The following is a 25,869-nucleotide window of genomic DNA, read 5'->3' on the forward strand; positions in this document are numbered from 1 at the left end:
CAATAAAATGAGCTCAAGCTTGATTTGATCACCCTCAAATACCACGCCCGCTTAGCCTGCTTTGACGAGTCATATGTGCCGCTCCTTCCGGGTCTCCGCGGAGGAAGCACCTTTTCGAACAACTACATAGGTAACCGCGGTTGAAGGCATATCGCCGTATGCAGTCTTTAAGGGACTCTTCGCACCCTCCAAGATCGCACTAGGACTGCACCTGCTAACAGAAGTGCTCAGCACCGCCAGTATTAACTGGACAGCTTCCGGATTGAACTGCACAGTTGGAATTTTGGAGTTATTGGAGAGAAGGGATGGGACTTCGACACCCGCCGCAGTGGAAGGTGTTGTGATGCTGAACCATCGCATTCGATCACACTCATGGTGGCCATTCTTCGGACAGAGACGAAAAACGGAAACGCCCGTGTAGACTCAGGCGTACTTAAAAGACCACCAGGTGGTCAAGATTAACCCGGAGCCCTCCAATACTCCGCGTCTCAGAGCCCAGGTGAAGCGTCTGCACGCTAGACACCCAAAAATATGAAATTTCAAATAAGAATAGGGGAATTGTATGAACGAATCTGAAAAAAAAAAAAAAAAGCGTAAAGCGGAAATTGCTTTGAATTTCGAATGAAGTTCAAAAAGGCTAAGAATACATCCTTGCGGATGACCCCAGCCTAAAGAATTGAAAATTTGGTGAGTCGGTAGATATTCATGGTTAACTGGAAGCGCACTAAACAGGAGATCGACGGGAGCGGACAGCGATGTCACCTTGCAATCCGTGTTATCAGTTCTTTCATACGCCCAGTTTTCTTTCTTTTCTTTTTTTGCGCTGCCAATTAACCAGGAGTGACCGTCTCTGAAGCTTCGAAAGAAAGTGAAGCCAGCGTTGTTACAGCTATCCCCACTCTGAAGCGGTATCTCAAGGCGCTCCTGCCAGAGGCAAGAATTCCGACAGGATAGCAGTATACAGTGGCCGACCGTTTTTTCGGACTCCGAAAATTGAGACTTGCTGGGTATTCCGGACTTTCCCGAGGAACCGCCAGTTGTCCCATAGGAGTAATGACTCACGGATTTTTCGGACTGCTCTTTTCCTCGGACTATTTTTCGTTCTCCTCCAGGTCCGAAAAATCGGTCGGCTACTGTATATCATCTATACAGATACACAAGGAAAATGGCGCTAAACGAGAGCTGCCAAAGTATTCATTTATTTGCGGGACACGACAACGAGTGGCGGTAATGATGACCTCAAGGGGACGCGGCCACCCAGATGACCCGGAGAATCTCGGACGCTTGAAGTGCTCCTCCTCCATGCTCTCCCCCTTCTTTCGTAGACGGCGCACCACCTGCGAAGCAAAATCAACAACGGATTTATAGTATGGACCGAGAACAGGCGTGAACTCCTGCTCTGTTTTAACTACTGCTAAGAAAGAGTGTTAGCTAACCGCTTTCGACGGTCCGCTTTGGTATCGGCGGCCCGCTCAGCGCAACCGAGCCAATGACAATCGCGGGCTCCCGCGCCACGCATGCGCAATGGCGCTCCCGCTTGCTATAGGGGCGGAGCAGAGCGTGAAAAACGCAGCTAAAACTCGCTAATAACTCCAGCTTTTCACAACCCGCATGGGTCAGTTGAGAGAATCGTAGGTCATATCCCTCCACAATTCGTGTCCATTCTTCATCGCGAAATGACGTGGCCACGGACTGAAAAAGCAGTAATTGAGGAAAGAAGGAACAAATTAGGAAGTCTTATACTTCCTAATTTGAGGAGTAACAAAGAAAATTGTATACCGACAGAAACAATTACACTCAGCGATGAACTTGGCAATGTAACATCCAGGCCTGATGAAATATCGAAAGTAGTGGACGAATTCTAAGCGACGTTGGACGATGAAACATTGCCGAGACGACTAATATCGTAGCAAAAGTAGTAGCAGAAACAAAAAAAAAAATGGTTGAAAACTCCACTGAAGATGAAGGGAGCGAAAGCTGCAAGAGACAACGGAAAAAGTGCCGATCTGCCGAGGATGATGGACAAACGTTTATCAGCCTCGTATGTCCAGGAGGCCGCGAGAGGACGCCGCCGTCACCGCCCGGTCGACCAGCATAGCTTGATCTTCAGGGTCGGAGCTGGTCAGCAACCTCTCCCACCGCTCACGGGAAGCGGTGGGGGTCAGTCGGGGAGGTAGGGGTGGAGAGTGCGGGCATTCAATGACAAGAAGGAAAGTGTCTAGTGGGGTATTACATGGTTGACAGGTTTCCGTGTAGAAAGAGCAGATATTGCACTAAGAACGGTTGCAAAACTATTCTCAGAAAGCCTTACGCCCTAAATGTACCATTACAGTGGAATATGTCAACCTAATCTAACCCTTAAGCACGATTATGTCAATGAGCTTAAGAATTGCAAACCCATCAGCCTACTCTACGTTGTTTACAAGTCTTTGCCAATATATTAGTTATAGCTGCATAAGTGAGGCCTAGATTTTGAACAACCGAGGGAGCAGGCAGGATTTAGGGAAGGCTACTCAACAATGGATCACATTCGTATCATCAACATGGTTATGGAGAAATCTGCGGAATAAACTCTTTTTGGAGGACATAAACGAATGTACGAGCACTATAACCCTCCAAAACAAGAAGGGGAATTCCTTTAAGGGCGTCAGACAAGAGGACACCATCTCACCGAAATTATTAAGAGCACGTCTAGAGGAGGTCTTTATCTTGGTTGAAAGAAGTGGGGGAGACGAGTAAATGGAGAACATTTCAGTCACTTGAGATTTGCGCATGACGTCGTCTTCTTCAGCGAATCTGCAGAACTGAACTGCTTATAATGCTTCAGGAACTGATACTCAGAAAGCTTAAGCGTAGGGTTAAAGAAAAATACGGAGAAATCGAAAGTATTGGTAACATATACACGCAGAAAACGCCCATTTCAACATATCGGTAATGAAATCCTAGAGAAGAGGTTGGTTCACATATCTTGTGATCCCAACCACGGGACAGACATTCGGCAAGCACTCGGAAATAATGAGCAGTATAGGTACCCATATTATTGAAAAGAATGGTGTACGACCATAAGTGACTGCCGGTGATGACTTATGGGGCAGAAACATGTGCACCTCAAAGGAAAGCCCAGATCAGCCGGACGAGCCATGGGAAAAGGAGTGATTGGAGTAACGCAAACGAGCGCCTTGTATAGGGAGCGAACTCGGGTGGCGGATATCCTAGCTTAAAAGAAAGAAGTGGACTCGGGATGGGCATACCATGTGTAGAACTAAGAACCGGGGAACCACCAGGGCAACAGAATGATTACCGAGAGACGGGACAGAAGTACAAGGCCGATAACTAGACGGACGGATGTGATTTTAAAATTGGTGGCAAGGTATGAATTCAGACAGCAGAGGATAGGAGAAGTTGAAAAACAATGGGAGGGACCTTCGTCCTGAAGTGCACACATACGCTGATGATGACTGTGTACGACTGTGTTGGCGTGCGTGCGCCAGCTGCTAACTGCAGTTCATATTTATTTCCGCACCAAGCACATATTCTGCGCCCCAGAGGCCTTGATAGCGGCACTTGCAAGGTGCCCTTGTTCAAGGTCTGCCTGCATCCCTACGTGTAAGGGGCAGTGGTGTTCTTGCAATCCTTTATAAATGGGGAGCTCTTCTCTCGATCCAAGCAATGCTTGAACAGTCGTTTACAACACCATTCCCTTACCCTTCCCGCTGCCACAAAAATGTCCATAGATGCCCCCCAGAAAAAAGGAAAACACAGAACATGAATATTTCTGATACAGCACAATGAGGAATTAGCTACAATATCTTTTATAACTTTTGGAGAGATTTCTTTTTGCAATATATGGAGGGTCTGCGACACTGTATGCATCCGCACAAGTAAATATCTCCCCTGTGGCAATTCCGCCAACGATAAAGGTTCTCTGCACAAGGCGGCCCGCTCAGTTCTCTGCACAAGGCGGCCTCTGACGTGCTGCAGCCATTATCCTCTCTTTGCAGCATGCCCCCGCGTGTTCCTATAACTCGTGTCCAGAGGCGGGCCACAATGGTGGAACCATTCGCTCACTGAGCTTCTTCCTAGACTTGCTGGTGTCTGCGTGCCACGACTAATCGAACGCGTCGCACGCTCCTCAAGACATAACGTTGGCACCTCCCCGTTCACTCGCAAAACGTGGGATTGTACTTGATGATCCAAGACAGCCCTTAGCAGCTTGCGTGGCCATTTTGAAGATTTTCGTACCTCTTGGGGGACGCGGGACAATAGCCCTCAATGCGGGACAGTCCCGCGAGTGGAGGGACGGGCAGCCATTGTAATTAGTCTGAGCTCACCCTACCCTAATATACTAAGTTGAATTCCCGGCAATTGCCTTGACTTCAGAGAGTGAACGCGTATTTCTTGTCTGCTGTCGTTGTTTAGGGTTCCCTCTCGGTTTGTTCGGCCCTTTTTGCTCCAGAAGGTTTACCCTATACAACAGGTGTAGAGATCTCTGTTTCCGGGATCTTTTTAAGGTCCACCTTACTTGGGTTCCTGGGTGCGTCCGGACTGTGCTAAATGAAGCTGCATCTAGACAATGGCTGGCGCTATCTGGGCCCGTTGTGGATATAATTTACGACGTGTAAAGTGCAGCATTTAAGACAGACGACGAAAGAATGACACGGACAAACGCTACTTCCAACTAAGACTTATTAGGTAAAACACACGCATGTATAAGTACGTTGCGCTGATGTTTGCGCCCAAGCAGCAGCGACATTTTATATATCATGGTAACTGGGGGCGTCATTTCTGATCGATTGTAGGGTTTAACGTGCCGACGCAACGCAGGCGATGGGGCGCGCCGTAGAGGAGGGCTCCGGATTAATTTCGACCACCTGGGGATCTTTAACGTGCGCCGAAATCTCGTACACACGGGCGTTTTTGATCGCCTCCATCAGAAAAGCGGCCGCCGCTGCCGGGAATGTAACCCGCGACCTCGTGCTCAGCAGGGGGGCGTCATTTATACTGCGAAAGATGCCTGCTCATCACGGCCTCTGTTCGTAAGATTCTATTCACGTATGTGTTCGCACTGCCCGAGAAACCGGATTACCGCGAGTCAAGCCACGGGCGCCGACACACAGAGGGCATCGAGCGTAACGTCATGATAACAGAAGCAGCGCCGAAAAAGCAGTTTAAGTGTCGCAGATGACAAGAGGTTGGCCGCTGATATTGTAGCCGACCAATCGTGTTGTAGATAATGCAAACGGCAAGGCGGAAACGATGCATTCAGCACGGCTGTCCTTCTTTAGTCCTTGTCACAGGGTCAGCCCCGCAGACCGTTGGCACGGAACGCTGCAGGAAGTGGGTGATAACTGGCTGAGAAATCGCCACTCCTTTATCGATGCCCTACCGTGCGCTACAGGCCGCTTTATTAGTAAAAGTGCTGCGCTCACATGGGCCTCTGTCCGGTACAGGGTGCCTATATACACCGATAACGTGCGCACATCAATAAAACAGTGAGGTCTAAGCACACAAAACCAAGTCTCGTGAGAAAAAATAGCTCACGCCTTGAGAATCGCCAAAAATCCAAGATGGTACAGGAAATCGTATATGAGCTATTTTTTCTCGCGAGACTTGGTTTTGTGCACATGCGATTTCCTGTACCTTCTTAGATTTTTGGAGCACCTCAGGGCGTAAGCTATTTTTTCTCACGAGACTTGTTTTTGTGTGCTTAGACCTCACTGTTTTATTGACGTGCGCACTACCGGACAGATGCCCATGTGAGCGCGGCACCTTTACTATGGCACTGTGACAAGGACTAAAGAAGGACAGCCGTGCTGAATGCATCGGTTCCTCCTTTCCGTTTGCATTATCTACCACATGACTGGTCGGCTACAATATCAGCGGCCAACCTCTTGTCATCTGCGCCACTTTTACTGTTGTTTCGGCTCGGATTTTGTCATCATGAAGTTACGCTCGATGCCTTCTGTGAGTAGGCCTCACGCGCCGCGGTGGCTCAGTGGCTAAGGCGTTGCACTGCTGAGCACGAGGTTGCGGGTTCGATTCCCGGCCGCGGCAGCCGCTTTTCTAATGGAGGGGAAAAGCAAAAACGCCCGTGTGTACGAGATTTCGGCGCCCGTTAAAGATCCACAGGTGGACAAAATTAACCCGGAGCCCTCCACTACGGCGCGCCTCATCGCCTGCGTTGCGTCGGCGCGTTAAACCCTACAATCAAATCAAATCAATGTGAGTAGGCCCCCGTGGCTTGAGTTGCGCTAATCGGGTTTCTCGGGCAGTGCGAACACACAAGTAATAGAATCTTGCGAACAGAGGCCGTGATGAGCAGTTCGTTCGCAGTATAAATGACGCCGTGTTTCCTATCAGTCAATCGTATGTGCGCATCAGTGGAGGACAGATACAGAATTTCTTTCGCCGATAAACTCAAGGATGGCGCGCTTTACGCATGCGTCACCGAGGCGCGCCATTTCGGAAGCCTCCGCAATCTCCCTTGTGAGCTGAAAGGGAATACAAACTCGCTTAAAAGTTCGCTTTGATTGGTGGGCACTTCACAACGCAACGAACAGCCTCGACCACCGCTGTTAGGTTTCGTGCCATGCTGCGCCTCCAAGGAAACAAGAATCAGATTTGTTATCCTCGTAAGGTCTGAAGCAATCGAGATTCTCCTCGCCATCTAGACAGATGGTGTCCTTCAAGCCACCGTGATATCATTACCTCCGCTGTGTCCTAATTGAGCCAATACCTTCAAAGGTATCGCTTGGCGTCATCTGCCTCATGGAGGTGCATGCTGCACTGAGGGTGAGGCCGGGTTCAGACTGTTGCCGCAACTGTCGTAGTAACTTTAAAGAATGACGTCATTTTACGTCTCAGCCAACCCGACTGCGTGACATGCCGTTTTTTTGGGCCCATAGATACCGATATGGCTTTTGCGTCGGTAGCCTGAACATAGCCTAAATGTGTGGATAATTTCTTTCTAACCCATCATCGGTATACTGGCCGCAGGGCGACAGCACCTTGAGATACCACTTAGCAGAATCCCGACTTTACTCTCGTTGGGGGCCTGAGACAGTGCTCTGCCGCGGGGATGTATGCTTAGTCGTCCTGAACTTCATCAGAAATTGAAGACGGTTTCCGCAGGCTGTGTTCATCCACTTAATTACCCATTGTTGTTTCGGGCTTCAATGCTCTTTGTTGCGCTGCTGCTGTCGTATTTTCGGTTATTCTTTCCATCGCAAACCTCATGTATTGCTTTTTGAAGCCTTTCGAGATTAATGGTTCCAAAAATCCGCCCTATCGGCTGATCCCCTGATCAGGCACGCTCCTTTTTGTGAGGAACATCATCGCCATCCTCAAATCGGGAATATTCGGGACTCATTCGCTCCTGTAGGTTGATGAACGTAGCTGTCCAGGCCGACCTGGGGCAGCATCGTGTCCACCTTGCGAAAAAGCGATTACTCCCTTCATTGGTCTCTATCTCCCTTGAAGAAGGTGAGCTGGGGGTTCCTCCTCTGGCGCTGCCGTGGTTACGGTATGGGGCGCCAGACACCTAACACAATAACACAAGCAGGCAAGCTGATTTTGGCGAGAGCTTCTTCAGCACGGCTGCTCTGTACGAGGAAAGCCAGATTTTAAAGTACCTTTAATTATTCGAACTCTCAAGTTATCCGTAACGCACGCCGCAGTAGAGTGCTCCGAATGTCCCATTGCTTTGCATGTGGCGTACACAGGCGCCTTTATTTTACCTTCCCCCTCCAGGAGAAAAACGGACGTCGATCTCGAACTAGCCACCACGAGCTCTCAGCACCAGAAGCCACCTATGTGGTGGGTCGCCCGAACAGGTCAAGCAACAGGCGGTGAGGAGGAGAAGAAAGCATGGGTCAGCGAAAGACAACAGAAAGACGTCACCCGCCCCGCTGTAAGGCACGCCGAGCACAGGAACACCAGGAACGCGCGAAGCTCCGATAGCGGGGTGTGCGAAACAAAATGTTGCCGCAGAGCCTGTGATTCCTGATTGCTTCTCTACGTGACTTCATTCTTTGCTGATTCTTGCGTTCTGCAAGTCTCAAGATACCGACCGCCTCGCGCGTACCCTGTACACAACTGCAGCAGTACGTCTTTGCAACAATTCGGGCGAGGCAGAAGCCCTGCCTTTTTTTTTTTTTCACCCTCTCCAACGAAATAGAAAAGATGAATTTTAGCCTCGAATCGACAGCCGTTGCCGTCACGCATATGTAAAGAGACAAGGCGCACTGTGACGTGTCGCAACCAATACAACCTCCTTGGTCGCAACCCGGCCAGGGGGGTGGGGGCGGCGGGGTTGTATTTTTGATGAGGGCGAAAAAAAAAAAAATGTCCGCATGTACGACATCCCGGGGCACGCTGAAGATCCACAGGCCGTTAGAATCACCCAGTAACTCTCCCCCCCCTCGTCACGCCTCACAGCTCAGGTGTAGTTTCAAAGCGCCCCGTCCCAAATTCAACTTTGAATGTGCTCCACGCATGTCGTTGGTGAGTGGTCACCATAGGCGTCTGCAGGCGTCGGCTTGACCGGGCTTTAATTTGGGGGAGAGTGATTTTACAGCTTCAGGAAACAGGTAACACTTTTCCAGCGCCCGTCGGATTCTTCCTTTCAGCGCCCTGAAACTGAGCCCCGACCGTGACGTAGACGCAGCAAGAGGCACGTAACTCTTGCGCGAAGGTAACACCCGGCCGCGTTGCCCCAACGCCTCCCGCGCAAGTGCGGGAACAGCTGCAGCAGGACACGAAGTGGGCTCCTTCGTGGCCACCGCGCACATGGTGGGCCGAGGCTGTCGCTGCCCCCTCGACAAGGAAGAACGCCTCCTCTGGAGCTGTGCTAGCAAAGGGCGAAAAAAAGAGTCCGTCTGCCGGGGGACACCGCGGCCGCCAATCGATTGTGGCCGAAGAAGGAGTCATCGCCGTCTCGGGCGGGATTCCTGCCAGAACCGGTCGCCATGGAAACCTGACGTCAGGCACGCCTCTTCTTCCTGGCACTAGGGCTTCCGGGGCCAGCATGGCGCCCAGCCGCGGGCCGCTCTCCTCGGGCGGCGGGGCACGCGCGCGCGCCACCCAAATCCCGGCCGCGCGCCCTGGGAGACACGCAAACTGGTTTCCTGCTCGGGCTGCGGCCGCCACCGCCAGAGCCCGAGCCACTTCCCGCTAAAGCCTCGCCAGGAACTTCTCGGCGCTTTGAACGGCAGCCCGCAACCTGTGCCGTAGAACGAAGTGCTTCCCAGTGTGCTAACTCGGTAACCGTTCTGGCTGTGTAACAACGGCCATAGCGGCTGAGAGATTCTGCTGTCACGTATGGATCCTAGGCGGCCGCCCTTTAGACAATGCGAAGCAAACTAAAGAAGTAAACGGCCAAGAAACCCCCCACACGCCTGCACAATGCCCGACATTCAGACAGGGGCGGACACAACTAAACGCCGGCAGCCCCACCCTCACCGCCCGGAATCTACCACTGCGTCACACATTACATCTGTTGCTTCGGCGTGTTAAACACCAAACTTTAATGCACTGAATAGTGCAAACCTAGTACAAACGCGGCCGGCAAGCGTTACCTAGATCGAAGTGAATCACAAACGGTACCGCCACGGACGTTTGAAGTCGCGACGAGACAAAGTCATGCGTGGCGCCTGGAAGTACACTGCTCTGCAGGAGGAGCGATAAAGCCTCAGAATATTTGGTTACTGTGTAGCACGTTCCAGTTGACGCAGATTTTTTAGTACGTTCAACATACCACGGGATATGGAATGCAAGACGAAAAAAAAAAAGAATATGGAATGCAAGACGGAAACGCCGCGCACGGTCGGCGTTCGCATGCTTTGCCCTCTTATTGACAGTATTGTAAACCCACCAACACGTTAATGCTTAGACAATCCGTCGCACTACCCGACCCCACCCCGTTTCTTTGTTCTGTGCCACCTCAGCTGACAACAGTAAGAAAAAAAAAACACCTCGCAATAGAGTGCGCTTTTAACAACCACCTTCCCGGCAACATTTACTGAGCTCGTTCTGGCCGCTTTTGTGTCAAGATGGCTGCCACATCTTTCGCCCTCCTCCTCCCATGGAAAAAAAAAAATATCTCGGGTGCGGCCCCGAACAAAAATGCGCGTTTCACTGCCAGAGGTTGATTTACGACCACCGAAGACTGCTGTTCCAACTGGGGTATCGATGTGACAGCACGAGCGCGCGGCAGTAGCGCGGGCGCTAAGAAAGAATCGCGGCCAGCTCGAGCAGCCGCAGAGCAAACATGGCGCCCATGGCGGCGGCTCCCTCCCCGACAAGAAGCCAGGTGGGAGGCCGCGCAACGGCAGATCATCTGGCTCAAGGCCGCTTCCTCTTTCGAGCAGCGAACAGGCGCGCAGGCCGGCGCGGCTCCAGTTGCCCCCGCCACTGGCCGGCCACGTTGGCAGCAGCGGCAGCCTGCGCTATCGACCGGCCACGGCCAGCGCAAGGAGCCGAGCTCCCGGCGCGAACAAAGCTCCCAGGGCACGAAGCCACCGCAGCCAAGAAGACATTGCGAGAAACACAATGGAGTTGGACTCTGCGGCGCGGCACAGACGAGCAATCCAGCTTTTGCTAGTGGATGAATGCAGACAACGCCGCAGGCGAACCCGCGTGACATTTTACGAAGGGGCCCCAGCCATCATGATTGATTTTGCAGGCAGCGTGTCATGTATGACGTTAGTACGCAGCACAAAGGCGTTTGGCACAACGGCCGCGTCTGGGTTCGCGCAATGGGTTCGCCGAGAGGGTCCTGCCGCGCCTAGCTGCTTATTTAATGCCCGCCTGTACGACATTTACTCGGAATTTGTCTCACTGATGCACGACTTCCGCTTGTTTCGACTTCAGAAGGTGGAAGATCATTACCCATCAATTACTCGCTAATTGCAACTGCCGTACACGCCATACAGTTTGTATTCATACATATCTATAGCGTGACTGGCTCGGAAGGTTTCTCGCGGTTAAAAGTCATTGTATAGACCTTTTTAAGTTACTATATTTGTATCGCAGTTAAACGGTAAACTGGCACGCCCCGTCCACAACCGTCACCTTATAACTGTAGAGGGAAACAAACAAACAAACAAGCCAGCGATTTAGCGGCCAGAAAGCTGCAAATAAAGGAGTACGGGCGCCTGTCTGCACCGCAACGGCTCCGAGGCACAGACTAGGCGGAGTGTCGCAACAAACAAGCAGCAACGCCATTTCGCGCGAGCGCGTACGTTTCCCGCGCGCTGCACGATTCCCGCCGCGGTTCCGTTAACAAAAGCGGGCCCTCCCAGCGCGGCCATTTCTTATTGCAGCTGTTGCCGCCACAGGTGAATCCCTGGGCCGCCAGACGATCCGATTATGGACCTGCTATCTGCGCCGATAGCGGTGGGACAGGCGCGCGGCAACAGGGCATGCCGCAGCTGCGTGGCCCCAGAGGCAGCATGGCGGCCGCCGCCTCGCCTCGCTTGCGCAGCTCTCGCGCCGTCCCGTCGTGTCGGGTACGTGTCCGGAGCTCGAGTGGGCACGAAACGGGGCACGGATACAGCTGCAGCTGCCCCCCTGATACCACCCGCGCAACCACCGGTCCACTGAGCGACGAGGCTGGTGGGCAGCCCGCATACTGGCCGTTGATAAAAAAAGATTGCGTCCTTGCCATCCGCAGTCACCACGCCGGGGGCCAAGGGAGCGGCGGAGAACGCCGGAGGGGGGGCACGAAACGAACGTCCTTGCCCCTTCCAATGGTCCATGCCGCGCGCGGTTTCCGAAGCGCGGCCGGGCACACGCCAAATAGCCCGCATCCGCGCTGATTGTCTCGGGATGGCGAACAGCGTACCGGGAGCGCTCCCATGCAGCGGGCACGCTGTCCAACGCGCACTTGCGAGGCATTTTTTTCCACCACGCATCCCCGTACACCGCAGGCCCTAAAAAAGTATGATGGGCGGCTGTGGCAACCGCGTAGTCTAGGGATTCAAATAGTTTCAAATCTACCGGCCGGCGTATGTGGGCTGCTGAGGGCGAAAAAAAAAGTCTTCGTTAAAAAAACGGAGGCAGAGTTTCTTGGCGACTTTCCTGCTAGGCAAGAAGCCGGTCGAGAGCTGAAAATAAACGGCAGCAGTGAGCTGTGGTCTGCTCACGGAGTGGCGCAGAAACCATGCAGGTCACTTCCACCCAGTGCGCACTTTCGGGACTAACGTCTCGCAGTCACCACCCGGTGGAACTAGGATATCAAGCGTAAAGACAGAACGCGTACGGTGCACAAAATCGAAAATGAAATACACGAGGTTTTCACGGCACGTCAACGGAACAGGGCAGTTCTCATTTCTCCAACACATCCACTACAACACATTTAATTGCAAGAGCGTTGCCTCTGGATGCAGATGCCCAAGCGTTCATTATACTAACAATAGCGATCAGATTTTTTACTTGGAACATCTGATGGTCGGCACCATCTGATGGTCGGCACCACCGAAGCCACGTGCTGGAGCACCTGTTAATCAGGACAAATCAAATCAAATCCTTAAGAATTAAGCCCAGATGCAACTTAATTCAGGAAAGTTAACTTTTCAACGTACTTATCATACTAGATATTCTTTTCACTAACGAAATCCACCATCACAAATATCAGTCAGCAGGCATGCTGGCTTCGATAAACTGAGTCTAGAGGTATGATGTAATGACAAGAAATTTCTATAACAAGAAATTCAGGAGCGCCTGGTTTAATTTTGCACACGTGTAGGCGACAGCTAGAACGCGATGTGACGAAGCGAAACTAGACAGGCAGCCATAAATAATTTCTTCAATCAATTTTGTTGGTAAGGTCAATAATTAATTTTGTTGATAAAATAAGAAACACGCACAAAAATCAACTCGTCGTCCTCCAATGAAATGACGATTCGCTATATGAACTGGATCGAACAGTGTGGGTGATCTTTGATCCAGCTTTCTTAATTCTTGTTGCGGCTCAGTACAGCTGCTACAGCAAAAGAAGCAGAAGAGAGGCTATCAGGAATTTCTTTTTTTTAGGTTGTTTTTTTTTTTTTTTCAGAAAGGGGGGGGGGTAGAGAGAGAGAGTGGGTTTCGCCTTTAAAATGCAGCACGTCCAGGCAGCATGCACTACCCTCCACTTCCACAACCGCGCCCCTTTCCAACGCCCATCCTAAATAAATTGGTCTCTGACTGGTGCATGCCGCCCTCAAAATGCTCTACCGCGAGCCCTTTAAATGAGCGCTTGACCGTACGTGTGAAGGTTACCTCCTTGATAATGCCAATGAAGAGGCCTCTGCAATAATGCGGCATGGGCAGAAGAAATAGTTCTGACATCCCAGCTACAGAAGCTTGCAGACAGAGCATAAATATCATAACACATCTACGTGTTATGTTCTCATGAGACACGTGAAGTGAGTTCACCAATGTTTTCGTTTTATGGCCAAAAATAAATTAGTATTGAGAGTTATTGAAAGTCTTTTACGAGTGCCTTGTAACACCAATCAAGGTCATCAACCGTGTAGGCAGTGCTCACAGGGCTGCGATGAAAAGGCTGCGCGAGGTCAAAGATTACATAAACGGGTCATTGTGGCTATTGACCACCGGTGAAAACGGCGGTGAACGCGAGCCACAAGGGGCGAAGTTCGGGCGAAGATACCGAGACGAGCGCACAGCCCCACGTCTGGCAGCAGAGCCGCAAGCGGAGCAGCAGGGCTGACCAGGAGATGCATCACGTGATCCTGCCAGAGCTACCAGATCGGCAGCGCACAGAGCGCTGCGAGGCCAGGCCGTCGGCGGATCCTCCGACGGGCGGCTGCTAGCGGGGCTCTTCGCGGACACTGTGAAGGCTCACCCGCCCGGCATCAAGGATTACGCACAGCGGCTGGCCTCGAAACAACGCAAAGAGCCCTAAGGCCATCCAAGAGGAGTGCCGCGGCTTCTTGCATTGCTGGCAAAGGCCAACATGGCGCCCCAGCCTTGTCTGCCCCGCTACAAAGAGACTCGCCGCTCCTCCAGCCGACGCTGCACTCAGGTAAGCGAATCGAACGTGACCGCAGATTTCAAAGCACGAAGGCAGAACTGCGCGAAATGCGTGTCTGTTTACGTCTAGATGAAGGCACGGTACCCACCGGTGCGGAGTGCAGGAGGACGTCGGAGCTCGTCCGATCTTTACGTTTGTAGAGGAACCATGTTGGGAGGGTCGCCGAATGCCGCTTGCATGCCACCCGTCCGCGTGTAGTTAACGTGTCGGCGTTACGTGCATATTCACAATCGAAGCGTGAGTAGTAGTAATCCGAGGGGAGAGCCCGTGCGAGGTCACTTTGAAGCTGAAATCCGTCTCGGTGCAAGAACCATCCGACGCCGTAGCGGGCAACACTGGGCGCGCAGCTTGGCTTGTCTAGCTTGTTTTTCTTTCATTGTCGCTCCCGGCGATGGCGATCCGCCGGTCTCGGCGGCTGCAGCCTCTTGCAGCGGTGTGCTCTGGTAGACACCGCTGTACGTGCTTTAAAGTGCTCGCTGCTCCGTAATGATGGGCTTCTGATACAGGAAATGTGCTCGAGCGGGGGCTAGCGCGCTGTGGGTTTTTTTTTTTTCTTTCGTTGGCGGCAGTTCAGGAGTGAGTGAATTTAGCGTGCGTCTGGTGTGACTGTGTAGCTGGTCTGAGCGGCTTATACGTCCGTGACCACATCGCGGAGATCAATATGCTCTTCCGCCGCCTTGAAACGCGTCACCGCACGTACGGCCATTGGCCCGCAGCCCTGCGGGTGCCGTGCGATAAAGTAGGCTCATCCTCTGATAAGATAAATGTACTACGTACAGGCGGGGGCGTCACGGTGTGCCGTTAGGTAGCGCTTGCTGTGGACGGCACCACCACTAACAAAGTGAATCATTCCTTTTCAGGCTGTCCTGAAGACAAACTGGACCAAAGAGCCGATCCTGAGATGATAAGTTGTAAGTTTTTTCTCTGGAAATAATCCACCAGTAACTTATACACATGGTGTTCTTGCAGAATTTGAAGGGGCAAGTGCACATCTTATTGGAAACAAACCGCGAAGCACAAGCCTGGCCACGTCAGCTGCCAAGTTTACTCCTTTGACCTATGTTGCTGTAGTTGGGAAGCGGACGACCAGCACGATGAAGCCTGGATACTTTACCATGCCCAGTTATAGGTGTGACAGCTGCACATTTGTTGGCAAGAACAGGAAGCACCTGGCCAATCATGTAGCCTTGAACCACAGCACCCGTGTGTATCGGTGCAGCCTTTGTGCATTTGTCACCCGCTACCAGGCCAACTTTTACCGGCACAGACGAAGCATCCACAAGCTGAACAGTGCCAATGTATGCGAGATGTGTGGCCAGTTGTGCGACAACCAAGATGAGCTGGTCGCACATACTTCTAATGAACACCCACAGTTCCTGGATGTGCTACTGAGGAAGCTCGAAGCAAAGCGGGTACGATACGCAAAATACACTGCAAAAATGATTGCAGAGGAAGTGGACAGTGTGCATGCAGGGACTCGAAGTGTTGGAAGGAATTCCACTTCAGGACTGTCTGCTGGAGACTCCAAAGAAGAGACTCTCTCAGAAAATGGCATTGCTGAGGAAGAGGAGGAGGATATGCAGCCAAAGAAGAGGCCACGTGAGAGTTCTCCGTCTGTATCAAGCAAGAAGGGACGAACAGGGCGACGGACCTATACATGTACCGAATGCGATTTGGTCACCAAATGGCCACGAGAGTTTCTGACCCACAGGAGGGATGTTCACGGTGATCGGATCAGCATTCATGATTGCCCTTTCTGTGAGTATGCATCCAAGCAGCCACAGAAACTTCAGAGGCATTGCAATATTGTCCACAAGGAAGAGATGAACAGTGAAACCCCGCGGCAGGTCACCAAGTCTGCATCCCCAGCAGTTGCAGCTGAGGTCAGGGTGCATATTCCTCAAGAGAAGGTCTTCAAGTGCACCAGCTGTGCCTTCCAGTCCAGAAGCAGAGTCCACGTCGAGGAGCATGAGAAAACTGTACATCTGAAGCGGCGGTTCTACCGCTGCACACAGTGCGGCTACGTGTGCCACGAAAAGGGGCGCTATACCCGCCACATGCGTTTCCACACCTTGCCGAAGATTAAGTGTCAGTACTGCAACTTTCAGACTTGCTACAAGTGGAACATGGACCGGCACCTCAAGTATCACACTTCAGACGGGGAGTTTAGTTGCAACCAGTGCGGCTTCATGACAATGTCTCGGAAGAGCCTTACTGCCCATTGTCTACACCACCACAACGAGCTCCTGAAAGGCACTTCAGAGAGTGATGGAGAGAACACCGAGCCTGAAAATGTAGATGATGATGAGGACAGGCTTATGATCGACGAAGATGTTGGCGAGGACTCGACCCTGACACCCCCAATAAAAATGACTCTGAAGCGATCTGGAGAAACCGCAGTGGTGGAATCCAGCGATGGAACTATGCGGAAGTGCCGGTACTGTCCACAGCAAGTTCTGTGGCCTTCAGAGCTGAAGAGGCATGAAGCCACTCATTTCAAGATGAATAAAAAGCATGGGTGTCCGCTTTGCCACATTCGGTTCGATCAGCTTGATCATCTTGAGCAGCACGTGATGGTAGACCACCAGGAAGAGCCGCCGCAAAAGAGCAGCGGTAGCACAAGCTCTGCAGGCACTACCAGAGCACCCATCATCATTGAACTTGGCAAAACAGACGATTCGGCTACTCGTACGAGCCACTCAGGCTCAACTCAGGCACTGGACATATCCATAAAAAGCAAGCAGCCCATGCATACTTGCCAGCACTGTGGCTATACTACTCGGTGGATTTCTGAACTGCGAAAGCACGAGTTGGTGCATGGAAATTTGAAGCCCTTCAAGTGTACCTACTGCTCATACACAAGCCGCTGGAAAGGCGATATGACTCGGCACGTGTTTCGAATGCACAAGGAAAACACTGGGGCCGATGACAGCAGCCCTAGCAAAGAAGCTGAACAGGGCAAGTCCAGTCATGTTCTGCGCTTCCTGCTGTCGCAGCCTAAAAATGCTGACCACGACTATGACTCCAAGCCCGAAGAAATGTCTGTTGGCAGGGACGGTGGCACCTTGACGGGAAGATTGGTGGAGAAACCTTCTGGAAGCCAGTGTTCATACCGGGCCCCTTCGCCAGTGCCCAGGGTAATCCAAAAGTACAAGTGCCCGCAGTGTTCATTTCTAACGCGAACAGCTTCGCGATTTCATGTCCACATGATACAGCATCTTAACAAGAGGCCTTTCATGTGCTCGGCTTGCAACTATCGCTCCAACTGGCAGTGGGATGTCAACAAGCACATCAAGACCAAGTCTGCCTACGATTGTAATCACAAGAAGGCCGAGTTGGTTGTGATGGATGAAACTGGCTTCAAGAACTATGCCAAGTACAGGGTTCACCTGGTAGATGTAGAAGAGACACCGAAAGGGGACAAAGTTCTCCAGGCTGCACAGTCTCCCAAGTCTAGTCCAGAAGAAGTGCAGATAATTCGCCCTGATGAGACAGAGAACATAGTGGTTACACCGGACATACTGTACGGAGACCAGGAGTATCCAGATGACTCGGCTGTTCCCGGGCCTAGTGGTAGCCAGCTTCTGTCTTGTGGCCACTGCAGCTTCACCCATACTGATCGCAAAGTGGTCATTGCGCATCTAGGCTCGCATGCATCAGTGAAACCCTATCGCTGCCGTCTCTGCAGCTTTGTCTCCAAGTGGTATCACATTGTTCTAATGCATGCACGGCACCGACACGACAGTGGCCCGAGGGACATTGAGAGCAAAATTTCTTTTCTGGAAGAAGGCACCACGTTTCGTTTGAGCGAAGAAGAGCCTCCCACGCCTGCTCCTTTGCCCAGCGGTGGGGAGGCCAAGCTATTCAAGTGCACTCTGTGCCCTTACCGATGCTCCAAGGTGTGCCACATGGAGTTCCACATGAAGCAGCATACGCCTAAAGAAGGGGCCATTTACAAATGCAAGTACTGCCCGTACTATGCCAATGTCAAGAAAACCTTGTCGCGTCACTTGAAATTGCACGAGGCGGAGCGGCAGCAGCCAGCAGCGGAAGCCCCCAGGGAGCAGCCACAGCAGCAGGTGCCAGTGAGGGCCGAGGGGGCGAAGAAACATGCCTGCGAGCACTGCCCGTACACCTCGGACAACAAGACGCAGTACCTGTATCACAAGCAGTTCCACCGACCCAACAAGAATGCTCCTCACAAGTGCACCCACTGCAACTACTGGTCCACCCACAGCCACCTGATGTCGCAGCACCAGAAGATACACCGCACACCAGATGGCAAGCTGCCGGACGGCATGCCCGACAGCGGCGGTATCCAGACCACAACAGCAATGGTGAATGGCACCGCACGCCGCATGTTCAAGTGTCGATTCTGCCCTCTGACCAATAAGCGCCGGGCTAATGTGAAGATTCACGAGCGCATGCACACTGCCTCGAAAGGGGCCAAGTTCCAGTGTGTCTTGTGCAGCTACCGGTGCAACAACACCGGAGTTCTTGCTAGCCACATGAAACTTCACAAAGCCGATAATCCATCGTTGGACTTGAACAGAATGAAGACGTTTTGTGAGAACCTCAATACACTGCCTCCCAGGCCAGCAGTGGCCAAGAAGAGTGCCCCTGAAACACCAGCTGCTGCTGCACAGAGGGCCGAGTTAACAGCCCTCAAGGACAAGCTGAAGACACCACCGTCCCGCAAAAAGATATTCAGCTACTTTTGTGACAAGTGCCCAGCCATGTTCAAGAGCCACACTGATTTGGATACACACAGGACGTACCACAACTCGGCACATTTGTACCCGTGCCATTTGTGCGACTACAGAGCTCGGCATAAACCTCATCTGCACAAGCACCTTCTTGTCCACACGCCAGAATATGCTGAACGCCAGAACGGCTTTACACTAGCTGAGATTCGCAGTCAAGATCGCACTCAGCAAGCAGAACCCGAGAGCCCTCCGACAGTTGCATTCGCTGCTGATCAGATGTTGCTTCTGGAGAAAGCCGAGACGCGTGCCTTTGTGGATGCAGGATCTCAGGGCTCGGGCATTCAGCTGCACCGCTGCACTCTTTGCCCTGCAGCCTTTCAGAAGGCCACTACACTCGAATATCATGTTGGGTTACACGGAAGTGCTGGGGTGTACGCGTGCCACTTTTGCAACTATGCAGCCAATAGTGCAGCCAATGTGAGTGCGCACACTCATCTGCACTACCAAGGCGCCCTCAAGCAGAAGCAGCCCCCCAAGATGTTCCGGTGCAACAAGTGCCCTGCGTCCTTCTCCAAGTACAACCGCTTTGAAAGCCACCTTACCCTCCATGGCCGCAACGAACGGTTCCGCTGCTCACACTGCGACTACTCGGTCAAGTTTGCCGCCAACCTGGTAAAGCACCGCAAGCTCCATGAAGTTCTTGTGCCCGAGTCTGAGCAGCCAAAACGGGAAGCGCCAGCACCAGCCGCGGTTCCGAGTACGCCTCAGCCTTCTGAGAACACACCTGAGCCCAGCTCCGCCACCACGCCTGTGCCAGACAGTGTAGCTTTTACACCTGCACCAGCACTTGTTGAAGAGAAGCGAGTTTACATCTGCAGCAGGTGCCCGTACGCATTCCACCGCCGGGAGACGGTTGTCAACCACCTTCAGCGCCATGGTACTTCAGAAGGGTTCTGCTGCACCTTCTGTGATTACCGCTCAGTACACATGTCAACTCTTAGGGACCACACCAGGTGCCACTTTCAGCCAATGCGCCACTACAAGCCCCAGGCGTATATGAAGTGTGACTCGCTTGAGATTTGGGGTACTACCAGTGACGGCACTCGCACTCTGCTGTTTCGAGATGACGGGGATGGCAGGTTTTGCCCGAAGATTGAGGAATGTGAGGCAGCTGCCGAGGAAGATGCATCACCGTCGAGTCCCACTTCATCGACCCCCTCTGGATCTGGCTCGGTGTCAGCTGCGTCCAGTTCCCCCGACTTGCATTTGAGTGGTAAAGAGGAGCCACAGCTCTTAGCGCCAGTCAAGCAAGAAGCAGATGATGTCATTTTAGCAAGCAAGGAAGCACTCGAAGATTTGGTGAGCAATGTGGTGGTGCTCAATGATGCCAAAGAAGATGTACCTCCTGGTTGCAAGACACAAGTGGTCAACATCGTTGTTCTGGATGGCTCCAAGGAGCTTAATGAGGTGGAAGAGGCAGTTGCGCACACAGAGCCCAAATCTGAAAGTGATATTGACTGCAAGGAAGAAGGGGAGAGCGCACAGGACCTGTTTAATCGTATTTGCAACCCTGGTGCTACAGACTACGAGGACATGGAAGATGAGAAGGACGTGTACTGTGAGGCGCTCGATGGGGACCCTGGCATTGCCGATGAGGTTGAGTGTGAAACCTTGGAGGAGGACTCCGTTGATCACCTTGGAAGTGAAAAGCCTTCTCCCGGGCACTGTGATGAGCGCAGTGAGTTTATGGATGTGAACGAACCAGCCGAATCTGAAACAAGCACCGATGGCAAGGATGCATTCCTGTGTACTATAGACACCAATGGGGAACCTGTTGCAGGTGCCCCGGTTGGCATGGATACCTCAGCCCTGGCCGAGGGGGAAAGCACAAAGTTAAAGGTGGACCTCGCCTGTGACACCACAGAGGCTCCCAACCAGGCGAAGAAATTGGAAGGGAGCATGCCGAGTGACTCCTTCAGTGCTGGCTTAGAGGGTTACTCTTCCCAGGCCCCAAGCAAGAGCATTTGTACTGGACTGAGCAACGCAGCGGTGGCAAATGTGCCCCCCGATTTCCAGCTGAAGGAGTGTGCTGTAGCAATCACCAGGCACGACTTGGAGCCTGGCAAGTGTGGCCCACTCAAGTCCGAGGGACTCATTGGAGAAAACGGGGCAGGGGACGGTCAGGGTCTCGCCAGTGTAACTGCCCTTGATGAACCTCCGAGTGCTGCCGGAGGGGATAACTGCACTGTGAGCTGTGACAAGGGGGCAAGTGAAGTGTTGAGGGATTCGGGCGTTGTGGGTGCTGCCAGTTACGAAGCTGAGCACATTGACAAGGAGAGGCCGGATTCTGATGCTGCCTCCTGCATAGTGCCGGATGACGATGTGGTGGAAATCGAAATTGGTTCCTCACTGCCCAGCATCAGGGACAACTGTGGGGGTGAAGGGGTGCTTGTGCCCCAGGAAGTGTTTGAAATGCAGTCCCCCTCTGTGCTACAGGATGGCATCCTGGTTCCACAGCCAGACCAGGATGTTGAAATAGATGTCGATGTAACCGTGGAGGCCAGTACTGTTGACGCTTTGCTATCCTCTGATGCTGACAAAGCTCTCTGTACCTCGCATGGTGTTGACACCATGCCAGGCACCCTTTTGACGTAGTTGAGGCATCAAGAATGAAGAAGCTCCCTAAGCAGGGGTTGTAATCAAGTTCCAGAGAATATTTTGCAGATTTTTTCTGTTGTATACATTTTTACTTTTATGTGTACAGCCTTATACTTTATAATGCTTCGATTATTTAATGCTAGCTACATTGCACTTTGCAGCACAATATAATTTTAGTGTTTTCACTAGCTGTAAAATATATTTTTCATTCAATTGCTTGACCTTATTTTGCAAGCTTAAGAGAACATGAATGTTTCTTTATTGCGGATTATGTTTTAGATCTTTCACTGACTCATTAGCTCAGTGTACGGAATAATGTACATTTTTTCTGTTGTATTTATGTATCTTGTTTTACCGTTTTATGCCTTTTTGTAAATTTTGTTGTGTTCTCCCATGTACAACTGCTCCGTTGCGAAGTGAGCTGACATTATTTGTCATGCATCTAATTGTGAAAGATACTGCGTAATTTTGTGTTGATGGCTGAAAATCTTGTAGTGTGTTACTGTAAGTGGCAAAAAAAAAAATTTGCGGTGCGTGGTCTGACCGTATGACAAGTTTTTAGTCTCTTGATGCTCGCAAGTTTTTTCACTAGTCAAGTTATCATATCTTGGTATGTAGTAACTGGACTATGACTTTAAACTTGTGGTTGTGGGTATGTTAACGGTTTCTCTGCGCGTCAGTGCGTGCGCATACGCAATGCACAACGGCAGAAGGTGTGCTGTTTCACCCATATTTACTGTAGCCTCCTTCCTTCCTTGTTTGTTAACCCTAGCAACTGTGCTAGACTGCTGTCCGTGCTAAACTGCTTTTCAGTGAGCTTCTTGTTCATGCACCAGTTGTGCCCTTTGTATAGTCATTACCAGCTTTGTGTTGACCATATACGCACGAGTGTGTCTGAAAGGCAGGCCTATCGTTTGTCACAACTGCATATTCAATGGCTAATGTGCATCTAATTGTGTGAAGCTGCACCAGAAGCAGCGTGGTTGCTTGTGAAGTCTGCCTCAGGATCAGGCCGAATGTACTGTTGAACTTCGAAGTAATGACGAAAATAATCATTACGTCTTGCCACATCCAAGGGCTCAATATTTCGTGGAAGCTAGTTCAACCAAATTTTCTGTCAAGACCAAAAAGTTTGTAGGCAAATTTTTGTGTCATACTTTTTGTGTGTTTGGCTATCGACAATAAAGACATCCAATTCCTTTTTCACACTTTTGCATCAAATCGTGGCTTGATGCACGCATTTGCGCTATGCGAGAACCACGGATGGCATGTTGTAATTCCTATCCCCTCATCACTACCTGTTCCTAGCGGTATTGTGGCCCTACTTTCTTAGTTTTGGTAACTTTGTTTGGCCACGCTTGGTGGACTGTACTGTTGCTCGTCCTTTGCATTTTAAAGGTTCTGTGTGACTAAAGCTGTTTTATTGCAGCCGTTGTTAGGCCGACAAGGGTGTGGAAACATTACAAGATGTGCGTCCGGCAGGTAATAGCAGGGACAGGGATTCATGTAGCTATTGTTTCCAAGACTTGTGCCCCCTCCCCCACCCCTCTGGTCATTTTTTTGCGGAAACCTCAACAACCACACTGGTGCCAAGAACCCTGCCTGCTTTCCCGTGGCCATGACTGATTGGGTATGGTTTCAGTCTAGACTTAGTGGGGTTACCACACGAAGACAGCTGTAAGGACTTGTGTATTATTGGTTTGAGCAAACCAACATCCAAGGTGTTGGTTTGAGCATACCAGTGGTGCATTTTGAATGTATCTAAACAAAGGACAAGGAGCAGGAAAACAAAACGACTATGGTGCTCAGGGTGTTGCTTTGTATTCTTGTTCCTCATGCTTTGTATAGACAAAATATTTTAATGTGTCAGTAGTGTTTAGATTGATGAGCTGCATGTAGTCGACACCACGGCAGTTTATGGAGGGTAGTATTGCCTGGTTGGCCTGCACACCTTTCTTGCCCTAGGGAGAGCCTGCTCAAAAGACCAGAGAAACTGGCCAGTACCCTCTGAATACCAGTGCTTGGAAAAGTGCTGCCTTGTGTGCAAGTTCCGAAACTGATGCCCATTCTTTTTTCTCTTTGCTACTAGAGACATTTTGTGCTATCAAATACTGTGCACCCTAATACTGAGTAAGGGTAGGAGGGGGAAATTGTCCTTTGTAATCAGTTCTGCAGAAGGCCCACAGTGTTCAACATGTTCCACCGTGAGTTGCAGTATGAGAAAGGTGGCAAAGTGTCTTCAACAGCTGCGCCAAGTATTGCTTAGAGGCGCTGTTTGAGATGCATTTAACTTGGTGGTGATAATAGCAGCACGACATACCAACTGGCAAAGCAAACGGGAAGCTGCTGGTGTACTCGCGTTGCAAGTTGCATGGCCTAACCTATTCAGTGACTGGCGTTTATGGTCTGTGCTGCTGAGGATGAGCAGTGTGCAGTGCAACTGAACTGCTGCCTCCCGATTGTGGGTGCGTAGCACATGACAGGGTGAAACCACACTTTTTCTTGCTCTCTTTGGAACGTACAACTGCATTGCACAGTTGTAAGAATACATCTAACCTTTTTTGTGACCTTTTACAGTTAATAGTTTGTCGGGAAACCTTATTAACTGTTTATTTGTAGCTATGTTGCTCTACAGTTCTCATTTGAATATCGTTGGGACGTGTTATCCAACTGTGTGGTTGAGAATTATCTGCATTACTTGTGACGTTGAGCATACATGCTTTTCAGCAAAGTATGTACATTCTCCTGGTTGCTCAGTATGTTTTGCTGAAAATGGTTTTTTTTTTGTATAATCTTAGTGTTGTCTGCAACCTCAACTGGATGCTTGTAACAAACTACACTACCCTGTTCATATGCAGCTGAAGTATTACCGTGAAACCTTTTCGTGTGCCCCTTTCATAAACCTTGCGGGTGCATGATTAAACATTTTTGCATTTAAATGGCACTCTACTGGGTACTTATGGTTTCATTGTTTGTTGCACAGGTTATAACAGGTCACCACACGCAGTAACACGGATTCTAATTTGTTTTTTCTGCAGTGGTTGCGGAATTAAGCACATGCCTCGCAGGTTAGTCTTAAGTGCCGATTCGGAAAGGATGGGAGGCGGTGGGGGAGGGGGTGATTGCACAGCTTTCAGCAGTCGGAAGGAAACGTTGTATTAAGTTTATGCTGCTCCTAGCCTTGTTTGAATGCAGTGTGTTGCTCAAGGTTGTATTTGGAAACATTTTGGCACTGGAAAAAGGATTTTATGGAATTTTTTGTTCAGAATGCCCATGGCACAGTGGTACATTTAAAGGGCTTGGTATGGCAGGGGTTATCTCCTTCTAGACGATAATGCAAAGTGTGCAAGAGTATGCACTGACCTATTTTAGATTGAGGCAAAACGCAAAAACTCCCGTGTGTTGAAATTTTGGCGCTTGTTAACGATCCCCAGGAGGTCAAAATGTACACACAGCCCTCCACTATGTTGTGCCTCATAGCCCAAGTGTAGCTCCAAGTTAAACTCTGCAATTTTTTTTAAGCCCTGACCTTTTCTCAGGTTTGGTTGCTTTTAAAGTTGGCCAGATGTCCTTGCATTTCTTTTTTTGTTGTTGCTGTTTCACACTTCCCATGAGAGGTCCACAGAACAGCTATAAACAAAGACATGAGGGACAATAATAGTAATACTAATAATAATTCGTACTTGGGGTGGGCGGCACCAGACATGCAGAGCCGCAGAAAGCAGAACTGTCCATACCAATGAGGCTTGTGCACCCAGCCTGGGACGCAATTACAGCACAAAGTGTGCACAAGAGAGAGGACAGCGGGGAGAAGAAAGAAAAATGGAGTTAGTGAGGGAAAAAAAGGGAGGGGGAACGGTTGGAGGAGGAGAAAGAGGGGACGGAAGGACATAGTGGTGAGCAAGACAATGAAGATCCAGGTGGGTTGGGGGTTGATGACTGAGCAAGGGTTCGGTGGCTACTGCAAGTGCTGAGCAGCCTTCGAGATTGGTCCAATGTCGGGATTTTCGGGGAGGGGGGGAATGTTCTGGTAAGGTCCCCTGGAAGCTGCCCCATGCTCCCCCATGCCGTTGCCACAGCGCAACGGCATGGGGGAGCTATGAGGTACCGTCTCTCTCCATTCAGGTCTGATGGGGCTGAAGGTGCTTGGTGTGGTGGTTGAGGCATGCTGCACCTACTAGTGTCTGGTGGCCAGCACCAAGGAGACTGCCACTTTCTGCCTCTTAAGGCGGAAAGTGGCAGCCTGCGTTTTTGATATGAGAGGCTGCCAAGATGTAAATTGCAACAGAGTAGTGGTCTTTGTATGTGTATAAGACAGCCGCTAGCTTTTTGGCATGCTCTGCGAGTAGAGTGCATACGCAGCATGGCGTTGCACACTGGCAAAGCGGGCTTGAAGGACAGTACAGTGGGGCAACCAGATGGCCGAGCAGTATTCCATGACCGGCAATACTAGGGCAGTGTACAGCTGCC

At 51.0% G+C, this 25,869-nt stretch overlaps 1 protein-coding gene and 1 long non-coding RNA gene across 5 annotated transcripts; one reads left to right on the forward strand and one right to left on the reverse strand.

Moving 5' to 3' along the window:
* Window positions 1-1,180: 1,180 nt before the first annotated feature.
* Window positions 1,181-14,882, reverse strand: LOC144155538 (uncharacterized). The gene is made up of 2 exons (XR_013319588.1): window positions 14,124-14,882; window positions 1,181-1,337 (listed from the first exon to the last, which is right to left on the reverse strand). It is a non-coding gene; the product is annotated as an uncharacterized LOC144155538 (long non-coding RNA).
* Window positions 13,554-22,607, forward strand: LOC144155536 (uncharacterized). Of its 4 annotated transcripts, none has more exons than XM_077687048.1 (3): window positions 13,554-14,026; window positions 14,896-14,946; window positions 15,005-22,607. In XM_077687048.1, exon 3 carries the CDS (start codon window positions 15,130-15,132, stop codon window positions 21,394-21,396), a length of 6,267 nt encoding a protein of 2,088 aa, XP_077543174.1. In that variant the 5' UTR covers window positions 13,554-14,026; window positions 14,896-14,946; window positions 15,005-15,129; the 3' UTR covers window positions 21,397-22,607. The 4 variants fall into 4 exon arrangements, with proteins under 4 accessions (XP_077543174.1, XP_077543173.1, XP_077543172.1 ...); XM_077687047.1 differs by having other exon boundaries at window positions 14,896-14,943; XM_077687046.1 differs by lacking the exon at window positions 13,554-14,026 and adding an exon at window positions 14,412-14,490 and having other exon boundaries at window positions 14,896-14,943.
* Window positions 22,608-25,869: the final 3,262 nt, after the last annotated feature.

This window comes from Haemaphysalis longicornis, unplaced genomic scaffold (assembly GCF_048455015.1).
Source record: "Haemaphysalis longicornis isolate Haplotype H1 unplaced genomic scaffold, Haemaphysalis longicornis Haplotype H1 scaffold_1, whole genome shotgun sequence".
NCBI classification, from domain to species: Eukaryota; Metazoa; Arthropoda; class Arachnida; order Ixodida; family Ixodidae; genus Haemaphysalis; species Haemaphysalis longicornis.

Excerpts from the sequence above, each read along its gene's own strand:
- LOC144155536 (XM_077687046.1), top strand. The coding sequence starts at position 14,427 with ATGGCGATCCGCCGGTCTCGGCGGCTGCAGCCTCTTGCAGCGGTGTGC. Across the intron at positions 14,491-14,895 it reads GTGCTCTGGTAGACACCGCT|GCTGTCCTGAAGACAAACTG; the intron begins GTACGTGCTTTA and ends ATTCCTTTTCAG. Across the intron at positions 14,944-15,004 it reads AGCCGATCCTGAGATGATAA|AATTTGAAGGGGCAAGTGCA; the intron begins GTTGTAAGTTTT and ends GTGTTCTTGCAG.